We start from the raw sequence: 24,695 nt of genomic DNA on the forward strand, positions 1-24,695 counted from the left end.
GCTTGGCGAGGTTAAATGACTCAGTCAGTGCCAAGTATCTGCTAAGTGCCAGAACTGGGGCCCCCCAGGGAAGGCCAAGAAAGCCGGCACAGGTGTTTGAGGGCACAAATGTGGAACTGGCTGGGGCCCTGCGTTCTCTCCCCCTGGGGCCACTTACTGCATTCTCGGGATGGAAGATGTACGAGGCAGGAGAATTGTCCACAATGATCACTTTGCTCAGCTCCCGGCCCAAGCGACTCAGGTCTTTCACGTAGTTCCCACGATGGAAGACGCATGATTCTCTGAAGAGCCGGGCCCGGAACACACCCCAGCGGTCCAACAGGTCAGCCACAGGGTCTGCGTACTGAAAAGCAGGTTGCAGTGAAGGCTAGGCAGCCGAAGAGCCCAGAAACCCTGACCTACTACAGCAAGTATTACTTGCATTACTCTTCTAGAAAGGGATGTAAGTAACTGGATGTGTTTTAGGATCCTGGTTCTTCTCCTTTCCAGGCGTGCAGGATACCCTGGACTCTTCCATTTCTTTCACCTCTCATATCCAATCCATCAGAAATTCTTGGCAGTTCCGTCTCCAAGACTACCTTGAATCCACCTGCTCCTCTGTGTAACTGGCACTGTCCTGATCCCAACCTGTGTAACCTCTGCCTGGGGTGGCGGCGTGAGCCTCCCAAAGAGCCCCCCACATCCCCCGGCATCTCCTTTGCAGCCGTTACCCCTCCCCGTGTCAGAGTGGCCACTGGAAAACTTATCCCATCAGATCATTCCCCTGCTTACAACCCCCGCTCTTGACCTGCGGCCCCTGGAGGGAGGCCCGCCATACCCCACACAGCGGCAGCTACGTGATTTCTGCCACCTCCCAGCTCCAGCCCGTCACCTGAGCTGCACTGGCTGACCATGGTCAGAGCCTCGGCACCAGTGTTTCCTCCGCACGGAACACACACTCTTCAGATCTCCGCAGGAGCCTCTCCTTCTGCCTCTCCGCCTTTCAGTCTTGGCTTCCCCAGCCACCTGTCTGGAGCACGGGCCTGTCCCTCCCTTCCTGGCTCCTACTGCCTCACAGTGGTCTCCTTCACAAGCTCCCTCACCAGCCCTGGGGATTATGGATTTGCTCTTCCCTGCTCGGGGTGCAGGCCTTGTCTGTCGTGCCCACCATGATGTCCCTGGCACCCTGCACAGTGCCCACCTTATGGTGGGGGCTCAGGAAATACTAGTTTCATCCCTGAATGAGTGAGTGGACTTTGAATCTGGCTCATGTGGGATGAGGCCACATTGCCCCCTATGGGTGCTTGGGGCAGCTGGGCCAGGCCAGCCCCTGCCAGTCACAGGACATTATCAGACTCCCACTTCCCTTTCCTTGGAGCCCAGGAGTTTTGAGTTTGAGCCCAGCTCACAGCTGGGGCTAATCCTGCTTGGCCCTCAGAGCCTGGGGGAATTTTCCCAAATCAGGCTAAACAGGATAAAGAAATAAAGGTATCATCCTTGAGGGGAAAAACCTTCATAAATGAAAATGTCTAAAAGACTGGGCTGCCCTGAGTGGCTGGGGCTGGAGGCAAAAAAGTGGCAGTTCCAAGGCCCACATGAGGCCACGCTTCAGCACCAAGACCAGCACAGCCAGGTGTTACCAGGGCCCAGCAATTCTGCCAGGGAGGCAGGAAGCCCCCAAGGCTGGGGTGTTGGGAAGGCCAGCAGTGGACGGCACAGTAGTGCCCGAGAGCAGAGCAATGCCAGCACGTGGTAGGATGCAGGGCCACGGGGCTACAGGCAGCAGCTCCAACTCTGTGGGAACATCCTCCTTTCCCTGAAGGGAGGGGCTGAGGGGCAGAGTCTGGGAGCAGGCTATATTTTCCTGCTGACCAGGTGGGCACTGCAGTTTTCAGCTGGTAAGGGCAGCCAAGTGCCTTGTGGGTGCTAGGGGGCTGACTCTAGATGGAAATGGTGATTAATTTCCCCAGAATTATTAATACTGGTGGTGGCATACATCCTTCAAGCAATGTCTGAGTCTGGGGCTCTAAGCCTTGGAGATGAATGTGGAGAATGTAAGCTTCATGAGGGCAGGGGCTTTGTCTCTTGTTCTCTGCTGCATCCCCAGTGCCCAGGACAGAGCCCAACTTACAGTAGGCACTAAGTAAATATTTGCTGGGTGAACCCATCCATAAAGGAAACCAAGAGGAGGAAGTAGACATTGAAGGGCTCTGACAGTCAGCGGAGGGCTCCCGTGGGCTCCTGGGCGGTGGGCCAGTATGGCAGTGCTGGCTGGGAGCTGAGCCCAGAGCCAAGAACTGGGGAGTGCCCACCTGTCCACAGGGAGGAAAGGCCTGGAAGCCTTCACCTGGGAGCTGATGCAGCTGAGCCAGGCTAGAGTAACACTGGGAGAAGGGATGCAGAGACAGATGGAGGCACAGGTGGGAGCAGGCCAGGAAGGGAGACTGCACGAGGATGCTTAAGTGAGTGCTGGGGGCAATGCCAAGCAAGAGTGTTTCAACTCTGCCAACCTCCTCCTGACGCAGCATCCCCAATCCCACCAACTCTCCATCTCCCCTGAGTGGGTGCAATCGTCCTGTTTGTTACTTCCTTAGCTGTCACTTCAGGCTCCTTGGCACCCCAGAGCACTGCTAGGAGAGTCATCTCCCCTACAGTACTATTGCTCTTGGTGCCATTCATGGGAAAGAGCGCCCATGGGGAGCGCCCTTCCCTGAGGTCGTGCTCTTTTTAGTGTGCGAAAGTAAGGCCTAGGTTTTGGATTTGTGTTCTCTACCAGCTCATGCTTCAAGGCCTGGCAAGAGCCTGGCAGAATGTTGTACAGGTGGGGTTCTCTCTCAACTCAGCCATGACTGAGAGATGGTCCAAACCGGGAATGCCCAGTCTGGCAAAGCGGGGTATCTGGGAACTTGGTTAGAGTCCTCAACTCAGCATGCAGAGGAGAAGGGAGCTGTCCAGAGCCAGGGATTGTTGGGGGTGGTGGGTGCTGCATGTGAGTCCTTGCAGCAGGTCTGGAGATGAGCAGTTGGCTAACCTGGGCCCCGCAAAGTTCATCTCTGGGGCTACTTCAGAGTCCTGGAGCTGCCCACGGAGACACTGGTGGTGCCCCCCACAAATGGATGGTGTTGGCCCCATCAGACTCGGGATTTGAGAGATGATCATGGCAAGGATCTCCTCCGAGGAGTGTGGACCTACCCTCTTCCCCCTTGGCTCAGCACATCTGTGAAAGGGCAGACATAACCAGATTGGGGGTGTGTCCTTTAACAGTAGGAGAAGGCAAAGAAACCACTCTATGTGGTTAGAGCCAGTGTGGATGTGGGGCCAAAGATTCCTGCTGAGCTACAAGGGAAGACCATATAAACTGTCATCATTAATAATTATGATAACTAAACAAAGAACATCAGGAGCTCTTAGCACGTAGCAGGGCCAGCACAGCAAACACAGCAGGGGCTCGGATGAAGACTTGCTGCACGGAAGTCAGGCACTATGCTATGCCCGTCACATGCGTTATTTCATTTGATCCACTCCACGAGGTAGAGGGAATTATCCCTAATTTCTAGAAGACCCGGAGTCAGGAGACTTGAAGTCCCTTGCCCGAGCTCCCGGGGCTCACTAGGGCAGGCAGAAACCTCCTCTGGCCTGTGTATGTGGGTGAATCTCGGACACTCGTCCTTCCCCAAACCTGTGTAAGCTAATGAAGGACACATAGGCTCAAGGCTGCCAGTCATCGAGGAGATGCAGATGCCCCTTCACAATGACACTGGACACATTCATGATATCCTGGTCTGCGGACATCCAGCTCAAGGTGGCTGCCTGCTCAGCTTCGTGGGGCATTTGTTCCAAGGGCTCCCTGTCACCATGGCAACCCAGAAGCCTTTCAGGCTGCTACTGTGCACATGGCCTGCATCCATCCCATCTGGGGTGGGAACCTGTCACCATAGAAACCGCTTCCCCTCCCTTACCAGAGGGCTGTCTGATGGACAGCGGGTCGGGGTGAAGTGGCTGCGGGTGCCCAGCTGGGAGCAGGACATACCTTGGCCAGGCTGGCAGTAAAGAGCACACACTCGAAGAGCTGCCCCATCCTCTGAAGGAACTCATCCACGTGGGGCCGCTTGAGCACGTACACCTGAAACGGCAACAGACAGCAAGCTGGTCAGTCGTGGCAGCTGCTGGGGGTTGCGGAGGGCCAACACCCACGTAGAAGAATTCCTGAAAAGGCAACTGCTTCCTGTCCCCAGCTCTATTGGTGGCATGGAGACCCCAACTGAATGAGCAGAGGTTGCACTTCAGTCCACACTCCTTGGATGGGGCTCCAGGTCTGAGTTTGGCGCAGACGCTCCTCCCAAGGGAGAAAGGGAAGCTGACCGTGATACTTCGGGTCTTGGGGATTTTCCGAACCAGTGAGTGGAAGGGGTGTGCCACGTTTGTGTGAAAGGACTCTTTCTCTCACATGTGTTTCGTGGCATGTGTTCTGAGTCAGGCCCTACATGGACATAGGCCAGGGTCTGGGGGCTGTCCTTTGGGAGGTCCAGGCCCGGCCCATTGCCCGGAAGCGCTGGGATTGCTCCAGCTGCCACCTCCTACCCTTGCCTGGAGCACCTCCCTTGCTCGGCAGGCCTGGGGTTGGAGAGCAGGCCCAGCGAAACTGTAAGAAGAGCCTTCCTGGGAAGCTGTCCACTGGACACTCACAAAGGTTACTCTGCTTGGTACAGAAACAGATGTCAGGGGATGTGAAGCCGGCCTACTCCCAGGCCCCCGGTCAGCCATCAGGAGGGGCCTCCAAGCAGGGCAGGGGGCAAAGAGCAGGCTCTCCTAGAGTGGCTGCTGGGCTCTATGCTCCTGCTTGGGGAACGTGAACCAATCTGAGGAGACTAGGGAGATGGGAGAGAAGGCAGAGCTGGTGAGAGAAGATAGGGAAGGTGGGAGGAGAGAAGAACTAATTAAAACTTGAATAAATTCCATTTGAAATTAGCCACTTCCCTAAAATAATTCAAACTTATTAAAATTCAATTCAGCTCATATTCACTGAGTCCCAGTTCTGTGCTCAGCCTAAAGTTACAAAAATGAACAAAACACAGGCCTTGCCCTTGAAGAGCTCACAGTCTAGAGCAGATATAAATAAAAACAAATCAGGATAGGCATGCATAATGGAAGTTGTAGTACAGGGATATATTAAGGGCAGTTAACTCCCCTCTCAAGGGGAAGGAATCACAGAAGGTAATATCTGGCCTGGACCTTGAAGGATGAACAGGAATTCACCAGGCTGATGAGGATGAGAAGTCAGCTTCCAGGCAGAGGGAAGGGTATGAGCATGAGACTCGGCCTGAAAATACCTTAGTGTCAGAGCACAGCTGAGCCCTTCATGACCAGCCTTTTAGAGGAGACGGGGGATAGGAGAAGCGGCTGAGGAGCAAGTGTGAAAGGCAGGTGCGGGGGAGTATGCGTGGGGTCGTGAATGGCAGATGTTGCCGGCTGTCTATCCCGTGGAGTCACAGAAGGGAGGCAAGGCTCTGTATCGCACAGAGAATGCGTTCTGTGCACTGCACGGGAATTCTGCACAGAGCCAGGGTTCGGTGGGAACTTGGGCCAACTGGAAGAGTAGGGCAAGCACAGTCTGTGGCCAAGGGTGCAGTGAGGGGCCCCGGGGTGAGTGCCAACAGGGCTGTGAGGAGCTGGGAGGCCAGGTGGGGGTGAGGGCTTGTGGCTATAGTAGCTCCAGGCCCCCACTTTGCCCAGGAGACTCCTTGATGCCAGGGAGTGGGTATGGCCTGTGGTCCTCAGTCTCCTTGGGAATAGTGCCTGGAAAGCAAACTTGGCTACATGAAAATGGTGGGAGACTGATTTGGGAACTCTGGTTGTTGGTGCCTCTGGCAGAGAGGAAGGTCCTGGGCCCAGATGCCGGCGTCCAGGCCCGCGTCCGCGTGCAAGTAACCGAGAATAGGCCCATTGGGACCTGCACAGCCTATCCTGGATTACTTGAACGAGGCCACGGCCTTCGCCAGGGCCTTGGTCCTCCTCTTGGCGCCTGTGGCTTCATTCCCTCAGGAGAGAGAGTTTCTCACCCCAGCCTTGGGGCCGTGGAGTATCTACCACCGTATGAATCATAGCGCTGTCTGGAGGGAGGCTGGGAGAGCTAGGCTGGCTCCTTCGAGAATGGGCTGGCCAGAGCAAGTCAGGCCCCGAGGGTCACGCTCACATCTCGAGGTAAGAAGGATTAATTTCTCTCCTAATTTTTGCCATGCTGGTAGGCAGCCTCTCCTTTGTCTTATTACTTTGTAGCAGAAGCCAAGATAATAAATGAAGCCCTAACTGCTTCTCAGATGCTGAGTTAATTCAGCTGATGCTTTTGCAAATGTTAAATGCCCAAGTGCCTGCCTTTTGGCTCCCTGATGGCTTTCAGAAGCATGAAATGTGGAGACACTAGAGATAAGTTGCCTTTCTCAGGGCCAGCTTCCTGGCAAGATTGCCTGGCAGGGGAGGGAAGGGACTAGAGCATCAGGTAAAGAGCCATGGGCCAGGAGGCATAGGACTAGAAGTCTCATTTTAATTCTTCTCATTGTATGACCTTGAGCCAACTCTTTCTCTGACTGAGCCTCTGTTTCCCCATCCGGACAATGAGGTGGCTGGGCCAGCTGATTTCCAAGTCATCACCAACTCTAACACCCTGTCCTCAAAGCCCAAAGAGATGACTGGCATCATTAAGGAAAGATATCCTTTTAAAATGGCTCAAGCACCAAGAAAGATTTTCCTTCCTGGGATATAAACACATCAGGCCAGAGACTGCCCCGTTAAGACCCTGGGGTTGACAAGGAAGATGGTCAAACCATCCCTGTGGAAAACCTGACAAAAATCTCCCCTACTCCTCAACCTCCAAGGCTAGTTTTCCTACAATGTTCCAATATGTTCATAAATGAAGCTATTCCTGGAGAACCATCAAGGAGAAAAAATATCAGAACAAAGATGCATGCCAATTAACTAGGGCATCTTTATTCAAATTTGCCTTTGGATCTGAAAACACACCCTTCCCTCTTTATCCTCTGGGTTGGGATTTTGCTAAAGATTCACTGGAGAACACGATGTAGGAGTGAAAAATCAGTCCGGAGTGGCTGACATTGGAAATGGACACCCTTTCTCAAGATTTGGGATTTTCCTGTTGCCTGCTAGGAGAGTATCCAAGAGCACTTACATGAGGAAGTTAATTAGACCATCAAGCCAGGCCAGCGGGGGATATAGGCACTTCTAAAAGTCTGAATCAAATCAAAGAACTATTTGAACTTGCAACCACATCTATTATCTACAGATTTTTGTTTCCCTTATAAACTCAGTACAAAAGAAATTCATCTGAGTGAAAAAAGCAGAAAACCATTGTATTTATTTTATAAAGCCTGCTCCCTTTTGACTCAGTCATAAAATTATGGATGAAATGGGAATTTAGGAGTAATTTCACAGGAAATGTAATTACTAAAAAATGCTAATTGAAACTCAGATTTAGCTTTGATTTCTTACCTGATGTATAGTTCCATCGATTTCAACCGGAACAATAAAATCAGCATTACTAATAGGCTAGAGAGAAAAGAAAAGATAGTTACTACATCTGAAAGAATAAAATAAAATTGGAAACTTTAGTAAGAATAAAGCTTGCCTGGACTAATGTTTTTATTATTGGAAAAAACAGTTCAGGCAAAGGATGTTCAAGTATGCTTTGGTTCCTTAAAGCACAAGCAGGTTCCTTAAGCACAAGCAGAAAAGCACATTTTTTTCTGTTCCGAGTATCATTACCTTTTCAGCATCTTGGTTCAACCTCTCTATTATCTTCCTGGCCTGAACGACAAAGGGTTGGGCAACCTAGCCAGGGAATGGGGCTTCTCAGAGAGCCCAACTCTTGCCTAGAGCCCTGCCAGGATGGTGCAGAACCACTGCTAGCCACCAGGGGGAGAAGGTGAGCGCCTGTGGTCCCAAAGGATGGCGCTACATGGGGGAGAATGATTTGCACTGGACCCACAGATGCAGGCTGCCCTGTGATGGGCTGCTCAGCAGGAGATGCTGAGCACATGGACACAAAGCAGGGCCACAGAGAAGTGAGGCTGAAGTCAGAGGCCACAAGCCATGACTGTGGGCAGGCTCCTTCCCTCTCAACCTCAGCTTCTCCTCTCTTCCACAGCTATAGTAATGGGTCCATTGAGGGCCCATGGCTCCATCAGTCCCAAGCATCAGTGATTTCAGCCTTGCCCGGCACCAGCTCCTGTCCTGAGCAGTGGGGAGAGCCAGCCCACCCTAGACTGCTCTGCTCTAAGTAACACAATGCCCAGCACACCCATAAACTTCAGCATACTTAAAAGAACTCTTTGACAATATTAATGACACTTAAAATCCAAATATACTTTGGCAGTGCCTGTGTAAGTCACCGCTGGGCTTACATACAGTTCTTAATGGAATTCCATAAATGAGGTGGAAACTACTCAAATGAACAGGGCCCAGAGAATCAGAACGCAAGCCCCTGCGACAAGTAGGAGAGAGAGGGGAAGAGAGCATGTATGTGGTGGCCTGGGGGCAGGGAGTGTGGACAGTGGTGTCTATTACTGAGTATCTGGTCAGAATCTGAACTGGGATCTGCCCTTAAGCCCATCACAACACACACACACACACACACACACACTGTTCTTTGATAAGTAAACTGAAAATAATGTGGAAAATTTTAGATCGCAGAACTGTTCTTAAGGACTCAGTAGAGCACCTGATGTTTAAGATTACAATTTATTCACTCCTGTGGTTGGAAGGCTAAGGATGATAAGTTTGGTATTTTATAATTCTATAACGAAAATAAGAAATCATGCTAAAAAAAACAAGATTGAAGGGAGAAACTCTGAAAAGGTATTAGCATATTGTGATATTGTACTCCACAGAGTACATTAAAAGAGAAAAACCGTTCCCCAGTACAGACCAAGCCTGAGCCTCAGTCTCTTTTCACGTGCTGGTGTTAAGGAGGCCGTGCTAAGCCAGGGTTCTTCGCCTGGGTTTAAGAGCCTGTGTGTCGTACCACTGTACATTTTTAAGGAGAGGCCTCTGAAATGCCCAGAATACTAAAAACCATACATTAAAGGTGTATGCCAGAGGGGAGGTGGGGAGGATGGGTGAAACAGATAAAGGGGATTAAGAGTACATGTATCTTCTTTTTTTAAAAATCTATTTATTTATTGGACACACAGAGAGAGAGAACACAAGTAGGCAGAGAGGCAGGCGGAGAGAGAGGAGGAAGCAGGCTCCCCGCTGAGCAGAGAGCCCGACACGGGGCTTGATCCCAGGACCCTGGGACCATGACCTGAGCCGAAGGCAGAGGCTTTAACCCCTTGAGCCACCCAGGTGCCCCAAGAGTACATGTATCTTGATGAGCATGGAGAAATATATAGAATTGCTGAATCATTATGTCGTGTACGTGAAACTAACACAACTATGTATGCGCAGTATACTTGAATTAAAAAACCCGCACAACAAAGAATTTCCGGCTTGCAAATATAGGCAGGCCAGGGAGCAAAGAGATGAAGAGATGCTGTTCCCATCAGCTTGTGGTATAATGCCCTCTGAGCAGGCCTGCCTTTGGAGGCAGGAACTGTCCGTAACCCCAGGCAGTCTGGCCAGTGTTGGAAGGAAGCCATGTAGGCTGAAATGGCAAATGACCCCTGCTCCAAAGGACTTTCCTCCTGAGGGATTTGAAAAGTCCTAAGCGACTTGCCCATAGGCAAGAAAAGGCTTCCGATGCTATGCAGAGCTGAGCTGGGGCACAAGGTCATGACTGCCACGGGACCAATCCTTGTCCCGTGGATTGGAAGGGCCCTCAAGGTGCTGGGGAAGGAAGTGACACCTCCAAGCCCCAGTGGCTAGGCAGGTCATTTCCCACTGCTAGAGTAAGACAACTGCCTGGCCTTGTCCTGTTAAGGAAGGCTTCTGTTCAGTGAGAAGCAGGCACAAGGAGGGTGTTTCTGACAGAAAGGTCTTCGGGTCAGTTTGATGGCTCTTCCACTTCCCAATACAATAGTCAGGGAATGACTGTGGTTCACGTGATGCCTTTCACATATCTCAGCAAAGAGGAGTTGAGGGCTGGGGATAAAAGGAGGAATGGGGTCTAGCTGGCCAGTGACAGTGCAGCAGTTTCATCTCCAGAAATACCCCAAGGGAAAGTAGGACGAGGATCCTACTTCTTCCCGTGGAACCCCCTATTCCCAAACCTTTCCATCATTTGCCTCTTTTAAACAACTTGTTTCATTTAAAAAAATGGAAAAATGGTTCACAAAGTCACTTCTTAATAGTGTAGCCACAGCTGTTCCCACATGGACGCCCTCTGGGAATTTGTAATTTTTGCTGTCATTCTGGCAAGGAGTGGAGTGAGGAAGGGGACGGAAGGAAGCCGGTGGTTTGATGCTTCTTGTGACATCACTAAAGCCCCGCCCCCTTCAGGAGAGAAGTCGTGCTTATGGGTGGATACTCATTGAACTATGACGTTTAAACACACACACACACACACACACACACACACACACACACAGCAACCTCTTCTCATGAAAAAGCTCAAAAATAAATGGCTGAATCCCAGATGCTGTCACTCTGGAAGTCTTCTTCAGAGTTGGACATCTTTCAAGAACTGGTCTGGGAAAACTTCCAAGATAGCAGGTTGCTTGACAGTTTAACAGTGCCTCTCCTGCCCTGCCCAATAAAACATAGAGCACTCTGGCTACCTTGACAAACACACAGCAGTGTCCTGGGGCACAGGGTACTGACTGCCTTTTGCCACCTGAAAAGTACTTCTGCAGGGGTTGGAGGGTTGGAAAACTCTAATCTCATAAGTAAGAATGAGGTCTTAGTGACACTGGCAGCCCAGCATTTTCCCCCAAACTAACTATGTAACAGTCAACTACTTGAGTTAATATTCACCGAGTTAATAAGCAACTGCTCTTGGGATTTCTTCATGCATAGTGAAGTCCTAACTAACAGCCACAAAATGTCATCCTTTTAATTTTCCCTTTCCAATACAACTGTGACAAAATCACGAAGATCATGGATTGCTTTCTTTGTTGATTTACCTTAAATGAACTGTGCACCAATGTTTCATCTAAATCAATGACCACACATTTCTTTCCATAGTCAAGCACCGTCACCTCTGGAAGGAGGTATTTAGCTGGGGGCTAAAATGAAAAAAAAAAATCAGTATTATTACCTTTATGTAAGAGATAAACCAATGCCTTTATTCTATATTGTATCAATGAGAGTTAAATGAAATCAAACGTTTATATGCCTGATTAAGCACATCACAGAATTTTATTTTTCTTTTTTTAAGGTTGTATTTATTTATTTGACAGAGAGAGACACAGTAAGAGAGAGAACACAAGCAGGGGGAGTGGGAGAGGGAGAAGCAGGTTTCCCGCCAAGTAGGGAGCCCGATGTGGAGCTTGACCCCAGGACCCTGGGATCATGACCTGAGCCGAAGGCAGACGCTTAAGGACTGACCCACCCCCCCATCATGAAATTTTATTAAAAACAATAGGACTGGGTCATTTGCTACTGAAGTTTTAACAAATATTGTGCCATTGTATGAATGGCTATTTGAGGGCCTCAGCTTTGGAACCAGACAAGCCAGGGTCCGAGTATCAACTCTGTTTTTTCTTGGCAGTAAGTTGGGATAGTAACACCTACCATGGAAGGTTGTTATCAGCTCTAACTGTGGTAAAGCCCCCAGCGTTCTGCCTGGCACATATATGGCGGCTACTGTTATAGTTAAAATTGGCTACACAAAAACAAATGTTAGATTGTATTAGCCACTCTCCTACTTCCAGACCCATTTACAGGGGTCATATTCTGTCTGAAATTCACTGTGGTACAGAAGTATATTTTAAAGCTATATAGGAACCATAGTGTTTGTTTTGTTTTAATGACTAAAACTTTCAGGAACTTGAAGAGTACCTATAGACCCACCAGCAAAATGCAATCCAAAGTGACTTTCAATAATAGGAAACAAAAGTAAAAGTGGTCAAGGTAAAGTGCTCTGTCTGGGGTCTGCCCCCGGGTAGTATTCACACTGAGCGAGAGGGACACTGTTACCCGTCAGATTCTTAGTGTCTGGATGTTCTACTTCAATCCACATGCTGTGTGCTAATCAGAAAACCTATTTATGTCTTGGTAGTAGCTGAATCTAATCTTGTGATAAAGAGGTTGTAAAGAGCTAATAAACGGCCAGGTATCTTCAGCCAACCTCCTCCCTGATTTAGATTCATTTCTTTGGGCCTTGCCTCATTCTAGAAATGACTGAAGCTTCTTAGTTTACTCTGTGGTGTTTGTAGCTAGTGTTAAACAGCTAATTTTCTATCCTGGGAAGGTCAAGCTCTCTCTGTTCAATATTTAGTGCAAAACAAAACACACAAAAAAAGGTGTCCCTAGCCACTGAAGAACAGACAATTTAGCTTTTTAAAACAAATTTAAAAAACCCAAAACAAAAAACAAGAAAAAAAAAAAAAAGAAATCAAGAGTTATTCCCTTTTCAATGGGCATTTCCTTTTTCTGATCGTGGGGGGGAGGTTAAAGTGAACATGAGTCAAGGATCCAGAGTTAATTCTGGACTTTGCTGGTTCAGTAGTGAATGTAACACAGGAATTCGACAGGGTAGGTAAATCTGCAAGTGTGATGACCACCTTGTCCAGGCTGGTAGGGTTAGGCTGCGTGTGGTGGTTCTAATTCTACAGGGGCTCCCTCCAGAGAGAGTGGGTATTTCCTCCTGTCCAGCATCATCCAGAAGAAAAAGCCTTCATGGCCTCCAACTCCCTTGGCTCTAATTAAAGTTCACCATGCAGTATATCTCATCCAATACTGTAAGTGCCTGGGAGATGTGCCTTAGACACAGGGCATGGGATCTGGAGTCCTAGAAAGGACTCTGTCCTTCATTATAAATCAGCAAGCAAGCAGGTGGCTGGAAAAAATTAAACTTGCAAGAAGAAGTTCTGCAAAAGCATTTTAAAAAGGCAGGGCACGATGAGCTCTGTAACCGAACATAATAAAGAGGATCTGAGTTATTTCTGTTGTTGAGGCCATAGCAGAAAGCATGCCTGGGACTAGAATAAAATTTGTTTTAATTTTTGATTACACAATTATGTAATAAAAACACATTCTCATTGTAAAGAATACAGACATGTAACAGACAACTATTTCCCTTTTCCCCATTCCTCTCCCCAGGTGCCCCCCTTCTTAGTTCAGTGTATATCTGTCCAGTCCTTTCTCAATGCGTTTATATACTAAACATTTTCACTTTATGTAATTGCAAGCCTGGAAAATAAGGCTCTAGAAATTCTATCCCTAGCAGATCTGAAAACATCAAAGATCTGCCAAAAGTGGCTCAGTTATTTTCCAAACCTGAGAATAAAAAATTACTTTCTTAGCATATTTAACCCACACTTTGCAAGCTTTCTTTGAGCTAACAGTATGGAAAAGGCCTCACAGTACTACCGAAAGAGAGAAAAAAGGGAGAAGGGTGAGAGTCCTCTTAAGCAAGCCACGGATTTAGCATTTGTGCTGCAGAGAGCAAGGCCGGGCTGGGGGCAATGGGCCGGGAGGGTTCCATTAATCCTCAACCTGCTTCCTAAGTACACACAGCTTCTTGAGAGCTTGGCTTTAGACTAATGCAAATTCTTCAGACCACTGGTAAGAATTCTTCTGGACAGCTGTGTCCTTGGCACATGCATGGACCGTACTGAATTGAAACAGTACTTTGTTACTTCAACTGATCTGTTCAGGTGATGCTTGAATTAGTAACTAAAAATGCCCTGAGGCAAATTTCCTCTCAGGCCATCACAGAACTGCAGAACAGAGGAACACGAGTTCTATCAAGAAGAGCGAGCTCTTTTGCTCCAAAGCACATGGAGGGCATTGCCAGAGGGATGGAAGGGGGGGAGGTAGGGGGCAAACATGATGAGGGAGGGGAGAAGGAAGGAACCTTGGCTTGCCACCCAAGGTTTGGGAAGGGCATTCTCCAGTTCTCTTCCTGGGAGTGGGTCTGGAATTTCCTGTCCTTGGTAGTGAACTGGCAGCCAGGAACAGTTAACTCTAAGGTTCTTTCGAGTACCACCCTACTCACTCTCTTCTTGGCACATCAGATTGGCGTTTTTGTCCATAAGAGTCCTCAGGCTCAGAGTTCGCCTGATGGGCTCCCTCAGCCACAGAGCTGAGGGCAGAGATCTCAGGGCCTCTGCGGGAGGGGGCGAAGGAAACCCTAGGCTGTCTTTCATTCCAATCGTTTCCGCCAATGGGTTCTTCATAAGGTTTGGTAGAAAAAAGTATTCTATTGTTTACTAAAAGGCTCAGGTGAACAGCAAAGACACCGTTAGAAAACACGTTTCTCTTCTCCCCTTTCAGCACTTTTACAGCTCAGCTGCACTGCGACCATGTGTGGTGGGTGTCAGGGTGGAGTTAGATTCATGGGAGAGAGGGCACCGGAGGAGTCGGCTCACAGCCCCATTCCTCACTGGGGCTGAAGCATCTGAGTGCTCACCTTCAGCCATGACCACCCAACCTTCAGGGGGTTCTCAACCCATCCTTCTGCTTCTTTTCCTTACCCTTCAGTATCTGGCTTTCACTGAACAGCCCACGAGGCTTCCAGTAAGATGTGTGGAGGGCCGCAAATCCCAGCTTACATCTGGGGGACCAAAGTTACTGAGTGGAATGTTTAATGTCAAATCCAGATAAAGATGTCTTTTTCAAGAGGGGTATAAAAGCTGGATTAATTAATAAATGGTGTTGAGACAACTGCCCTGCCACTTGGAAAAGGAAATAAAGCTGAATCATTTCTTCATGCCTTCCACCAACATGAATTCTAGATGGGTCACAGATTTCAGTGTAGAGATAAAACCATTAAAATACTAGGAGAAAATACGGCTCACAGTGATAGAGTGGGGAGATCTTTCTAAGAGCATGACATAAAATTCTGGAGTCATAAAGGATAAGATTAACGCATTTGCGTATATAAAATTAAACTTCTTTGTGGCCAAAATGATTATAACCAAGGCCAAAAGATATACCATAAATTTGGGGGAAAGTCCTAATTTCCTTGAAATTGAAAAAGGTAGCAGAAGAACATCCAGAAGAAATTAACAGGGAAGAAGAAAGACATATAAATACTAAACTTGTGAAAAAATATTCATCCTCATTCATAAAGAAATGCAAATGAGAGCTATGAATCGATATACCATTCTTCACTTACAGATCAGCAAAGATTAAATATTTGATTATCATCATTTTTGGTAAGGGAATGGGCAATCCCACACACTCCTGGTGGGAACATAAATTAGGCTTTCAGAGGACAATCTGGCTTTAATCTACCCAGAATGTAAGAGATATCCTTTGATCTAGCATTTCCACAATTAGGAAAGGAACACAACAGATGCTGTAACTCAGGTCCATAAACATACATGCGCAGGAATACTCCCAAGTATTTGCAATAGTCCACAAGAAGAAACAAAGTAAATGCCACGAAGGACAAGTGAAAGAAGGAGGTAAATCACTCACAATGCACGAATATTTGGAAAGAGGTTCAAGGTATATTGTTTAAAGCAAAAAACATCTTGCAAATTCCTTATTTATGTGAACAAAACTGAAAAATACAACATAAAATTTGGGGGATGTAGATAAAGTCTTTGAGGTAACTTTTTTTTTTAGATTTTATTTATTTATTTAATAGAGAGAGAGAGAGAGAGAGAAAGGGAACACAAGCAAGGGGAGTGGGAGAGGGAGAAGCAGGCTTCCTGCCAAGCAGGGAGCCTGATGCAGGGCTTGATGCCAGGACCCCGGCCCGGGATCATGACCCAAGCCAAAGGCAGATACTTAATGACAGAGCCACCAAAGCACCCCTTAGAGATAACTTAATAGCATTAAATGTTTATATTAGAAAAAAGATCTGGTATTAATAATCTAAACAAGTCATGTTTATTTAGATTTCTGGAAGAATCCATAACAAATATTGAAAGTTGTTATTCCAGGGAGTGGGACCACGTGGGGAATTTTTTTTCTTTCTGCTTTATTCTTTATTTTTTAAAACTATGAGCTTCAATTATTGCTTAGTAAAAAACCAAAAGACCAAAGTTGCATATGTAAACAGAGTAGCATGAAAATGAAACAAGATGGATATGGGGGGAAGCAGATATGGGGGGGCGCTCCAGCTGGAACTAGTCTGGGCACCCACAGGCTTGAGTGCACCTTTCACCTTCAGGGCCTGGAACAGCTTTCAGGAGGCTAGAGACTCTGGTTTGGGATTAGCACAAAACTGGATTTTCATATTTCCTATGATACAGCGCCCCAAGCTCGCACAGGCTCCCTGACCAGTCTCCTGTGACCCAGAAAGGGCAGGGCTACTCTGTTAATGAGATGTGCAGCCTTGACAGGTGGGTACAGATTCTGCAGGGGATCCCAAGGCTCAAATTCTGGGGCTGAGCTGGCCTCCCAATGGACTTGGGTTCAGCTGTGCATGCTAAGCAGGCAGTGCAAATCATACTGAGCCCATCAGTAGATCTACTTTTCTGGAGGATATCATTCAGTGATGCAAGTTACTTTAGCTAGGTTTTGTTTTTCTGCAAGATATTTCAGAGACTCACAAGACCTGACCTAGAGTCTCTCATTTGTAGGAAGGAGTCAGCATTTTACTGATCTAACCCTACACTAAATTATACAAGGGATCTTTTTCCCCTTGGCTATTTCATTCTGGGATTCTAGAATGTGTCAAAATTTGTGGGGAAAGGGTCATTTTCCTCAGTAGAATTCTATCCTGAGAAATGCTTGGCTTGGCACTTGACGAACTTTGAGAAAAACCAGCGCTATGGGAGTATCTCAGGTAAGGGGAAAGCTGCTGTCACCTGCTTAACATAGGTAACTTTGCAGGAAAAATGTTTGAAACTACTCTGTATAAAGGTTAAAAGGACACCTCTGGTATCAATCCAATGGGTACCCCACTCAAACACTGGATAGGAGGTCCTGCTGCTTGATCCATTTTTTGGGTTAAAGTCAGTTTTCCTGACAAAGTCCAACCTCCAGGCATGCTGGCCAAGTCAGAACCATCTCACAAACCCTTAAAACTAGTTAATGTAGAGCTGAGAAAAATGAAATTTTCAAAAAATTGGGGGGCAATGTACTACTTCTGACAGCAGCTTTCCCCTTACCTGTGATACTCCCATAGCACTGGTTTTTCTCAAAGTTGTGTCTGGATGTTCCCAGATAATATGGGAAGAAGTCCACGGAATGTTAGATGAACAGATTTGAGTCAAACAATTTGAATCAGAGACACTTTATGGATAAAAGTACCCATTTACGGACATCTTTTAAAACCCAGTTCTTTAAGGACATAGGGCTGTTCCAATGGTCTTGTTTGACAAAGACATCTCAAGTTAAAGTTTCTTCTGAGTTAGTCCCTGGTCTGTTTCTTACTGTCTGGCACCGGGCAAAGTGGTTCTGCTATCAGAGCAGGAATAGTAGGGACAGCAGATGTCCGGGGCAGGGTGGGGGCCAGCCTGTGCTTAACACTAGGGCAGCTACTCTCCCAAATCCCAGGGCTGAAAAGAGAAGTGGTGGTCAAGGGAGTGCCCAGCTGGAACAGAGTAGGAGCAAAGCCAGGCTGTAGGAGTCGCGGTGAGTCCTGCAAGTTCAGGGAATACAACTGGGGCAATTTTTTTTTCCTGATCTCAGAGCCAGGGAGGGCCAAGCTACCAACACTTCTGAGTAAGTCAAAAATGGCCGGCCCACGGGCTCACCAAGCCCACTGGGAGAGCGCCTGCTGTAAAAGCCTATGTCCGGGCAAAAGCATGTTCTCCTGGGCTATGGAGATGGGGCTGGGGTGGGGAAGTGTAGCAGGCTGCCTTAGCTTATTAGCCTGGAGGCCCTTCAAGGAAAGAAAGGAAAGGTGAGAAGTTGGTTAATAGATGCTTGTTCCCCTGTTGTTCCTAAGAAAGGAAACTCTGTACAGAACCTCCTGCTCACAGTTTAAAATGCAGCTTCATTTTTTAACAGAACAGAGCTGTTTATGTCACATGCTAAACTCAACATATGCAAGAACATTACAAAATATATTTTATATCAGTAGGCCCAAAGCTACAAGATTCTATGAATGTTTGAATAAAATTGGATAAATATACATACACTTGGTATGGGAATGACCTGCCTCTGGTCACCCTAAGGAAAAAGAAAAAAAAGAAATCATTGTCAGGTTTGAAGAGAAATAAGTAGATCATATGCTCAACAGAAACTTCAAAGCACTCTTGAGTACAGCAGCCCTATGATTTCCTGTTCTCTCTACTTTAGCGGTATTTAATGAACAGGAGGAACCCACAGATTTTCCAGTCAGGGCACTGGGCTCCACTCTGCCTCCCTGACACTCCCTCCCCCGACAAACCAAGGCTGGGTTCCTGAGGCTCATTAATCTTGTTTATTTAAATGGTGCCTCCCTTACTCCCAGGAATTTAATCCTTAATTGAAAAATAAAAACAAAAGCCCATATATTACTTTGATCCATTAATCCCTCTAATAACTGGTTTATTTCTTCTTTTAAGCAAGTTTTTCCCTAAGAAGACTAAGCCTCAAATCAATACAATATGCAGGGAAAGAAAGGCTAGTTTATCAGGTTAGGAAGAAGCCCCTGGCATCTCCTAGTCTTCTTCTAGAGGAGGACTGGGCAGAGGGGACAAGGCAAAGCTCAAGAGGTTGCCTCTGAGGCCACAGGCGTGGAGACAGTGTTCCCTTTAAGGGGAGCAAAACCTGTACTCACAGGGAGTGTTAAGAAAATCCAGGCCCCAAGATGGGGCCTCACCCATTCCTCAGCCTCCGAATGCCAGCCATTCCAAAGCTGGTTGATGGAAAGATTTCATTTGAGCATCATTATGAAATGCTAATAAAATAACACATTCTCTCCGTTATCTCCACTGAGCATTTCCAGTTTCTGCGTTTCTTCTTTTTTAGATGGTGTGACAGGAGGCAATGAAGAGTAGCATCACAGTTCCTGGTGCGGAGACACACTGTTTCCAGTCTCCGACACTGAAGGATTTGTGAACAGTATGTCCATCTTTACTGAGGGGCTCGATGACGACAAGGCTCTCACGGGAAGGGGTCAAACCTGACTGTCGACAGCTGGCTGGTACCTTTCTGAGCTCTGCTCTGACTCTAAGCACCATATAGCAACTTCCTGATTATCTGTAGCCCTAGTTACCAAGTCTGCAGTGTGACAGCAACTACTGTTCCCTCTCAAGGCCACCTTCACCCTCTTTCCTTTTTCGGGCAACTTGGGACTTGTCTTCAGGTTCTAAACCCCTTCTGCCATTATTCAAGGCAGAGCTGTGCTGCTCTCCAACAGGACGGTACAATCAAATCCAATCCTAGATTTTAAGGACTTCCACAAAGAAGTTCCTTTCCAAAGCTCTTAAGTAATGTTACTCCCAACACCTGCTCTTGGTGGGGGGACTTTAACCAGAAGCTCACAGGCCCACTGGGCCACTACAGAGGAGGGTTTCTCAACCCCGGGGCTACCAATGTTCTGGGCCTAATAACTCTGCTGGGGGTGCTATCCTGAGTGTTGTAGGATGCTCGACAGCATCCCTGACCTCTACCCACTGGATGCCAGTACAATGCCCAGTAGTGACAATCGAAAATGTCTCCAGACATTGTCAAGCGTGCCCTAGGGAGGGAAATCATCTCCAAGTGAGAACCGTTGCACCGTGGAGGCTGCAAACAGCCCCTCCACACAGGTGCATCTTCAGACAAGACGAGTGCATCAGTGAAGGGAGAGCTAAGAGTAACAGACATCTGAAGGGCTAGGACCAAAGATGCTCCCCTGGCCACATATTTGGGCAGGGAAATCACCCTGGAAGTTTGCATGTATGTGTGCGTGTGTGACGGGGTATGCATACATTAGTGTGTCCTGCTATCCCTTTACTCTGCCCTCTGCCTGAGAAAGTCCTCCATGGTCCTGACCACTGGGGTCCTTTGGACGCTGACTTCTTCTTGCCTCTGACCAGGGCTCTGGACCTGTTTGTCTTGGGCAACTGGCCTGCAGGTCCAGGTTGTAACTGTGATGGTGGTGGCAGCTGCCGCTCTCGGCCACTGCTGCGGAAGCATTTCTCCAGGCTCAAGCGAATATGTGGGGTGGACAGAACCCCAGGGGCCACCCATAGCATTCCACCTACAACCTTCCCTCTGCCTCTGGTCTGCTGAGTTCCAAGAGGCAGGAGAGCTGGAGGCCAGAAGTAGAGTCGGGCCTAGAATCTGGCTCCACAACTTATGGCCTGGGCTCTGTGTTCCAGACCAAGCTGAGTGCAAGGGAGGGCGGAGGGTCCTCCTACAGGTCTTGGCTGCCCCACTTGGACCCTGGTTCGTTCTGTGGGGTCTGGTCTTACAGACTGAACAGTCAAGTGTTAGTGCAAATGATGCATTACTCAGAGTTAATTCTATTCTTTTTTTTTTTTTTTAAAGATTTTATTTATTTATTTGACAGAGATGACAAGTAGGCAGAGAGGCAGGCAGAGAGAGAGAGGAGGCCGCAGGCTCCGTGCTTGAGCAGAGAGCCCAATGCGGAGCTTGATCCCAGGACCTGAGCCGAAGGCAGAGGCTTAACCCACTGAGCCACCCAGGTGCCCTCAGAGTTAATTTTATTCTTTAAACAGCCATTTTGATAAATATTAAGTGAAAGAAGTCTACGAATGAACACTGAGTCCAGCTCAGCTCTGCCAAAGGAACTGCCTTCAAATGCCTTTATTCTCCCCTATATACAGCCAGCCACTCCAGAAAACCTGTTGGGGCTGCACCATCACTGTCTCATGGCATTTCATTGAGGCAAGTACTATTTTTATTTATTTATTTTTTAAAGGATTTTATTTTCAAGTAATCTCTACACCCAACGTGGGGCTCAAACTCACAACCCCAAGATCTGCCTGGCTGAGCTGAGCTAGCCAGGTGCCCTGGCAAATACTAATTTTATTTTATTTTATTTTATTTTTTAAAGATTTTTATTTATTTATTTGACAGACAGATCACAAGTAGGCAGAGAGGCAGGCAGAGAGAGAGAGAGGAGGAAGCAGGCTCCCCATTGAGCAGAGAGCCCGACATGGGGCTCAATCCCAGGACCCCGGGATCATGACCTGAGCCGAAGGCAGAGGCTTTAACCCACTGAGCCACCAAGACGCCCTGTTTTTTACATTTTGCCCATCTATTTTTCACCTTCTTAAAATCACTATTAGATGTCACAAACTAGTAGCCACCTACTGTAACAGCAATCAGCCCTGTTATCCAAGTAATTCCAGTTTTCCTTCTGGGCACATGGTAGCATTGCACTTCCCTGCTCCCTGAAGTTAGGGGTAGTTCCATCAATTGCTTTGGCCAATAAGAGGTAAGTTACTTCTGAGTGAAAGCTTTTTTTTTTTTTTTTTTTAAAGATTTTTAATTTATTTATTTGACAGAGAGAGATGACAAGCAGGCAGAGAGGCAGGCAGAGAGAGAGGAGGAAGCAGGCTCCCTGCTGAGCAGAGAGCCCGATGCGGGACTCGATCCCAGGACCTGAGATCATGACCTGAGCTGAAGGCAGCGGCTTAACCCACTGAGCCTCCCAGGTGCCCCTTCTGAGTGAAAGCTTTAAGAGTCAGTGTGATTCACCACATTCCCTTTTCCCTACTGTGACAATGACAGAAGTGAAGAGATAGGGCCTTCCCCAGCGTAGTCCATGAATGAGGAGAAGGTGGGTTAGGTAATCTCATAATGGTAGCTACAGGTCACCGATGGTTACTGAGCCGGTGTAAGGTAGCTAGTACAAAGGAAGGCATGCTCTAAGTATAAAATATCTAGAAATCAGACTTTGAAGAATTAAGATAAAAAGAATATAAATGTTATCTCACTGATACTTTTTTTCTATTGATTACAGGTTGAAATAATATTTTGGATAGCTCTGGTTAAATAAAATATGTGATTAAACTTGAGTTCACCTTTTTAAAAAAATAGTTTTAAAATGAGGCTACTAGAAAAATGTGAATAACATATGTGGCTCACATTCTCAGTATCTCCTGGACAAGTGCTACCGAGGAGAGGGCCCACTTAGTCCGTGCTAAACATGCGCATGAGTGAAAAATACACTTTTATTGTTTTAAGCATCTGAGGTCTGGGGGTTGTTACTACAGCAAAACTGAACCCACACTGACTAGTACATCTACTCAGCAGTTACTCCCTTCTCCTTTGTGGAAGAGCTCTGACTCTGTTGAGGGCAGAATAAGCCAGTCTAAATCCTTCCTGTTTTGGGCCTCCCCTGTGGCTGGAGGGTAGCCATGTGACAAAGTTCTAGCCAATCAGCCTACGTGGAAGTTCTCTGGGGTTTTCTGTGAAAGCATTTACTTTCTACAAGAGGGACAGGCATGGGTAGTGCTACTCCTCCCTCTCTTCTTTCCTTCAACGTGGATATGCTGTCTGAAGCTTGTGGCTTTGAGATAAAGACAAATGTGAGGACAAAGGCAAACCCCCCAAGGATGGTAGAGTGGAAAAATGGAGAGACAGAAGAAAAGAACAGAACCTGGGTCCCTTTGATGGCATCATCAGGCCCCTAAACTAACCCCAGCAACTGCCAGACTCGGGCCTTTTATGGGAAAAAATAATCCCCTATTTGTTTAAGCTGTTATTTGTCAGTTTTCTTTTACTTGCTGCCAAAATTGTTCCTATCTGATACAGGTCTATTCTTGGAAATAGCATACAGATGAATTTGTCAAGCCAATCGGATACAGTCTTGGTCCTTTGTCAGGAGAATCTGGTTCACTGAACTAGGTCTCATGCCTACTCTTATGTTAAGTTTACTGTTTATGTTGTTTGTTCTTTTTTTCCTTTTCTTAATTTTGATGGCTTGTTCACATTTCTGCCTGTTCCTCCTCTCCCTTGTGCAATCTGAGGATCTGTTTTCTTTCTTTCTCTCTTTTTAAAAAAAGATGTGTGTGTGTGTGTGTGTGTGTGAGAGAGAGAGAGAGAGAGAGAGAGAGCAAGTGAGCAAGCAGGGGGAGAGGCAGAGGGAGAGGGAGAGAGAGAATCCCAAGCAGGCTCCACGCTCACCACAGAGCCTGACATGGGGCTCTCATGAGGCTCTATTTTCTAACTGTGCTGCTTGTTACAGTTCTATTCCTGATAGTTATATTTATTCCTACATTTTCTATAATTATGTCATAACAGAAGATCAATCTCACCCAGATTTTTTTTGTCCTCTCTCTGAATCATTACATGTCTGAAAATGTACTTCCTTTGCTTTGATAGATAAATGGTATCTTGGCTACATATAGAATTTTTGGTCTGGAATTCTCTCCCAGGAACCTGTACATTTTCTCTCATAGTCTTCTGGTTTTCAATATTATTGATGAGAAGGCTGGTACTAGTATAATTCTTTTGCTTTTGAAAAGATCTTGTTCTGGTAGCTTGCAAGATTTTCTCTTTACACTTAAACTTCAGAACTTCAACAGCATATGCGTGCTCCTCCACTTGCTTCCCCCCATTCTGCTGCAGACTTGGCTAGCCCTTATAATGTACACATTCGAGGCTTTTTTTTCCAGCTCAAGAAAAATTTCTTCTATTACTCTTTCTGGAACTCCTATTACTTGCTGTTAGGTCTCCTAGATGCCTCTTCCTGGCTCACAATAATCATCTCTGTGTCTCTGATCTGAACTGTAAGATATTTTTTCCACTTGTTCTTCTAGAACATTAATTCAGTTCTCAGCAGTGACCATCCTCAGTCTCCTTTTTCTCAGTTTGTTTACTGAATTTTTATATTTAGAAATCATGGGATTTCTTTTTTAAATTCTAAAAGTTACTTCTGTACTCAAAATTCATTTCTTGAAATATCATTTCCTGAGTTGTCTACTTAAGTTCTCTTCAGGGAGCGTGGGAGGCTCAGTTGGTTGGGCATGTGACTTTAGCTCAGGTCATGATCTCTGGGTCCTGGGATCAAACCATGTTGGGCTCCACATTCAGCGGGGAGTCTGTTTCCCCTTCTCCCTCTGCCCTACCTATCTCTTTCTGTCTCTCTCTCAAATAAATAAATCTTTAAAAAGTTCTCTTCTATCTGTTCCACTAGTTCTACCTCAGTGGGAGCCTCATATGCTAGTTTTTCAACTTGGACCTTCTCAGCAGTGGCAAATGAGGGAGCAATGCCAGGCCCCACAAGGAGCAATGTTTTCACGTCCAGCAGAGCCCAAATTGACAAACCACAAGAGAGGAAGAAAGTCCCTGTAGTAACGGGCTCCTGTAGGGCCCAAGAAGTAAAAGCAACTCAACTCATCCGTATGGCCCCTCCAAGGACCACACACAGTAAGTGGGCAGTAAAGGCTCTTTCCAAGGAGATCCACAGCTCTTGCTGGCTGGGGGACTTCAAAGGACTATTTGCTTCAAGTCTCTGTCCCAGGACTCCAAGGCAAGCAAGCATTTTCCTCTGTTGGTAGGTCCCTGTTTCTCACTGAGGACCAGAGAGGATGAATCCTGTACCTGTTCTTTCCCCTGGTGATGTTGGGAAAACTAGAGGCCTTAACGCACTTTCCAGGTTCCACCAGCAGGCTCACCTGGGTTTATCAAGAGAGAGAATTTAAATGGACAGAGCCATGTGCTCAGGTTGTCCTTCCCAGAATCCCTTTCCTTACATTCATATATGCTTTTGAAATAATGTATTTTCTAATCCCAAAAGTAATTTAAGCTTATTTTGT

The 24,695-nt window shown here is 47.0% G+C and overlaps 1 protein-coding gene across 1 annotated transcript in view; it reads right to left on the reverse strand.

Annotated features, from left to right (window-relative positions):
- CTDSPL (CTD small phosphatase like) overlaps positions 1–24,695 on the reverse strand; it is a 116,781-nt gene that overhangs the window by 8,157 nt on the left and 83,929 nt on the right. The window contains 4 exon segments of the mRNA XM_032354052.1: positions 158–343; positions 4,010–4,102; positions 7,483–7,539; positions 11,052–11,153. Coding sequence (XP_032209943.1) covers positions 158–343; positions 4,010–4,102; positions 7,483–7,539; positions 11,052–11,153 — 438 coding nt within the window.

The sequence above is a fragment of the Mustela erminea genome, chromosome 1, assembly GCF_009829155.1.
Source record: "Mustela erminea isolate mMusErm1 chromosome 1, mMusErm1.Pri, whole genome shotgun sequence".
Taxonomy (NCBI): Eukaryota; Metazoa; Chordata; class Mammalia; order Carnivora; family Mustelidae; genus Mustela; species Mustela erminea.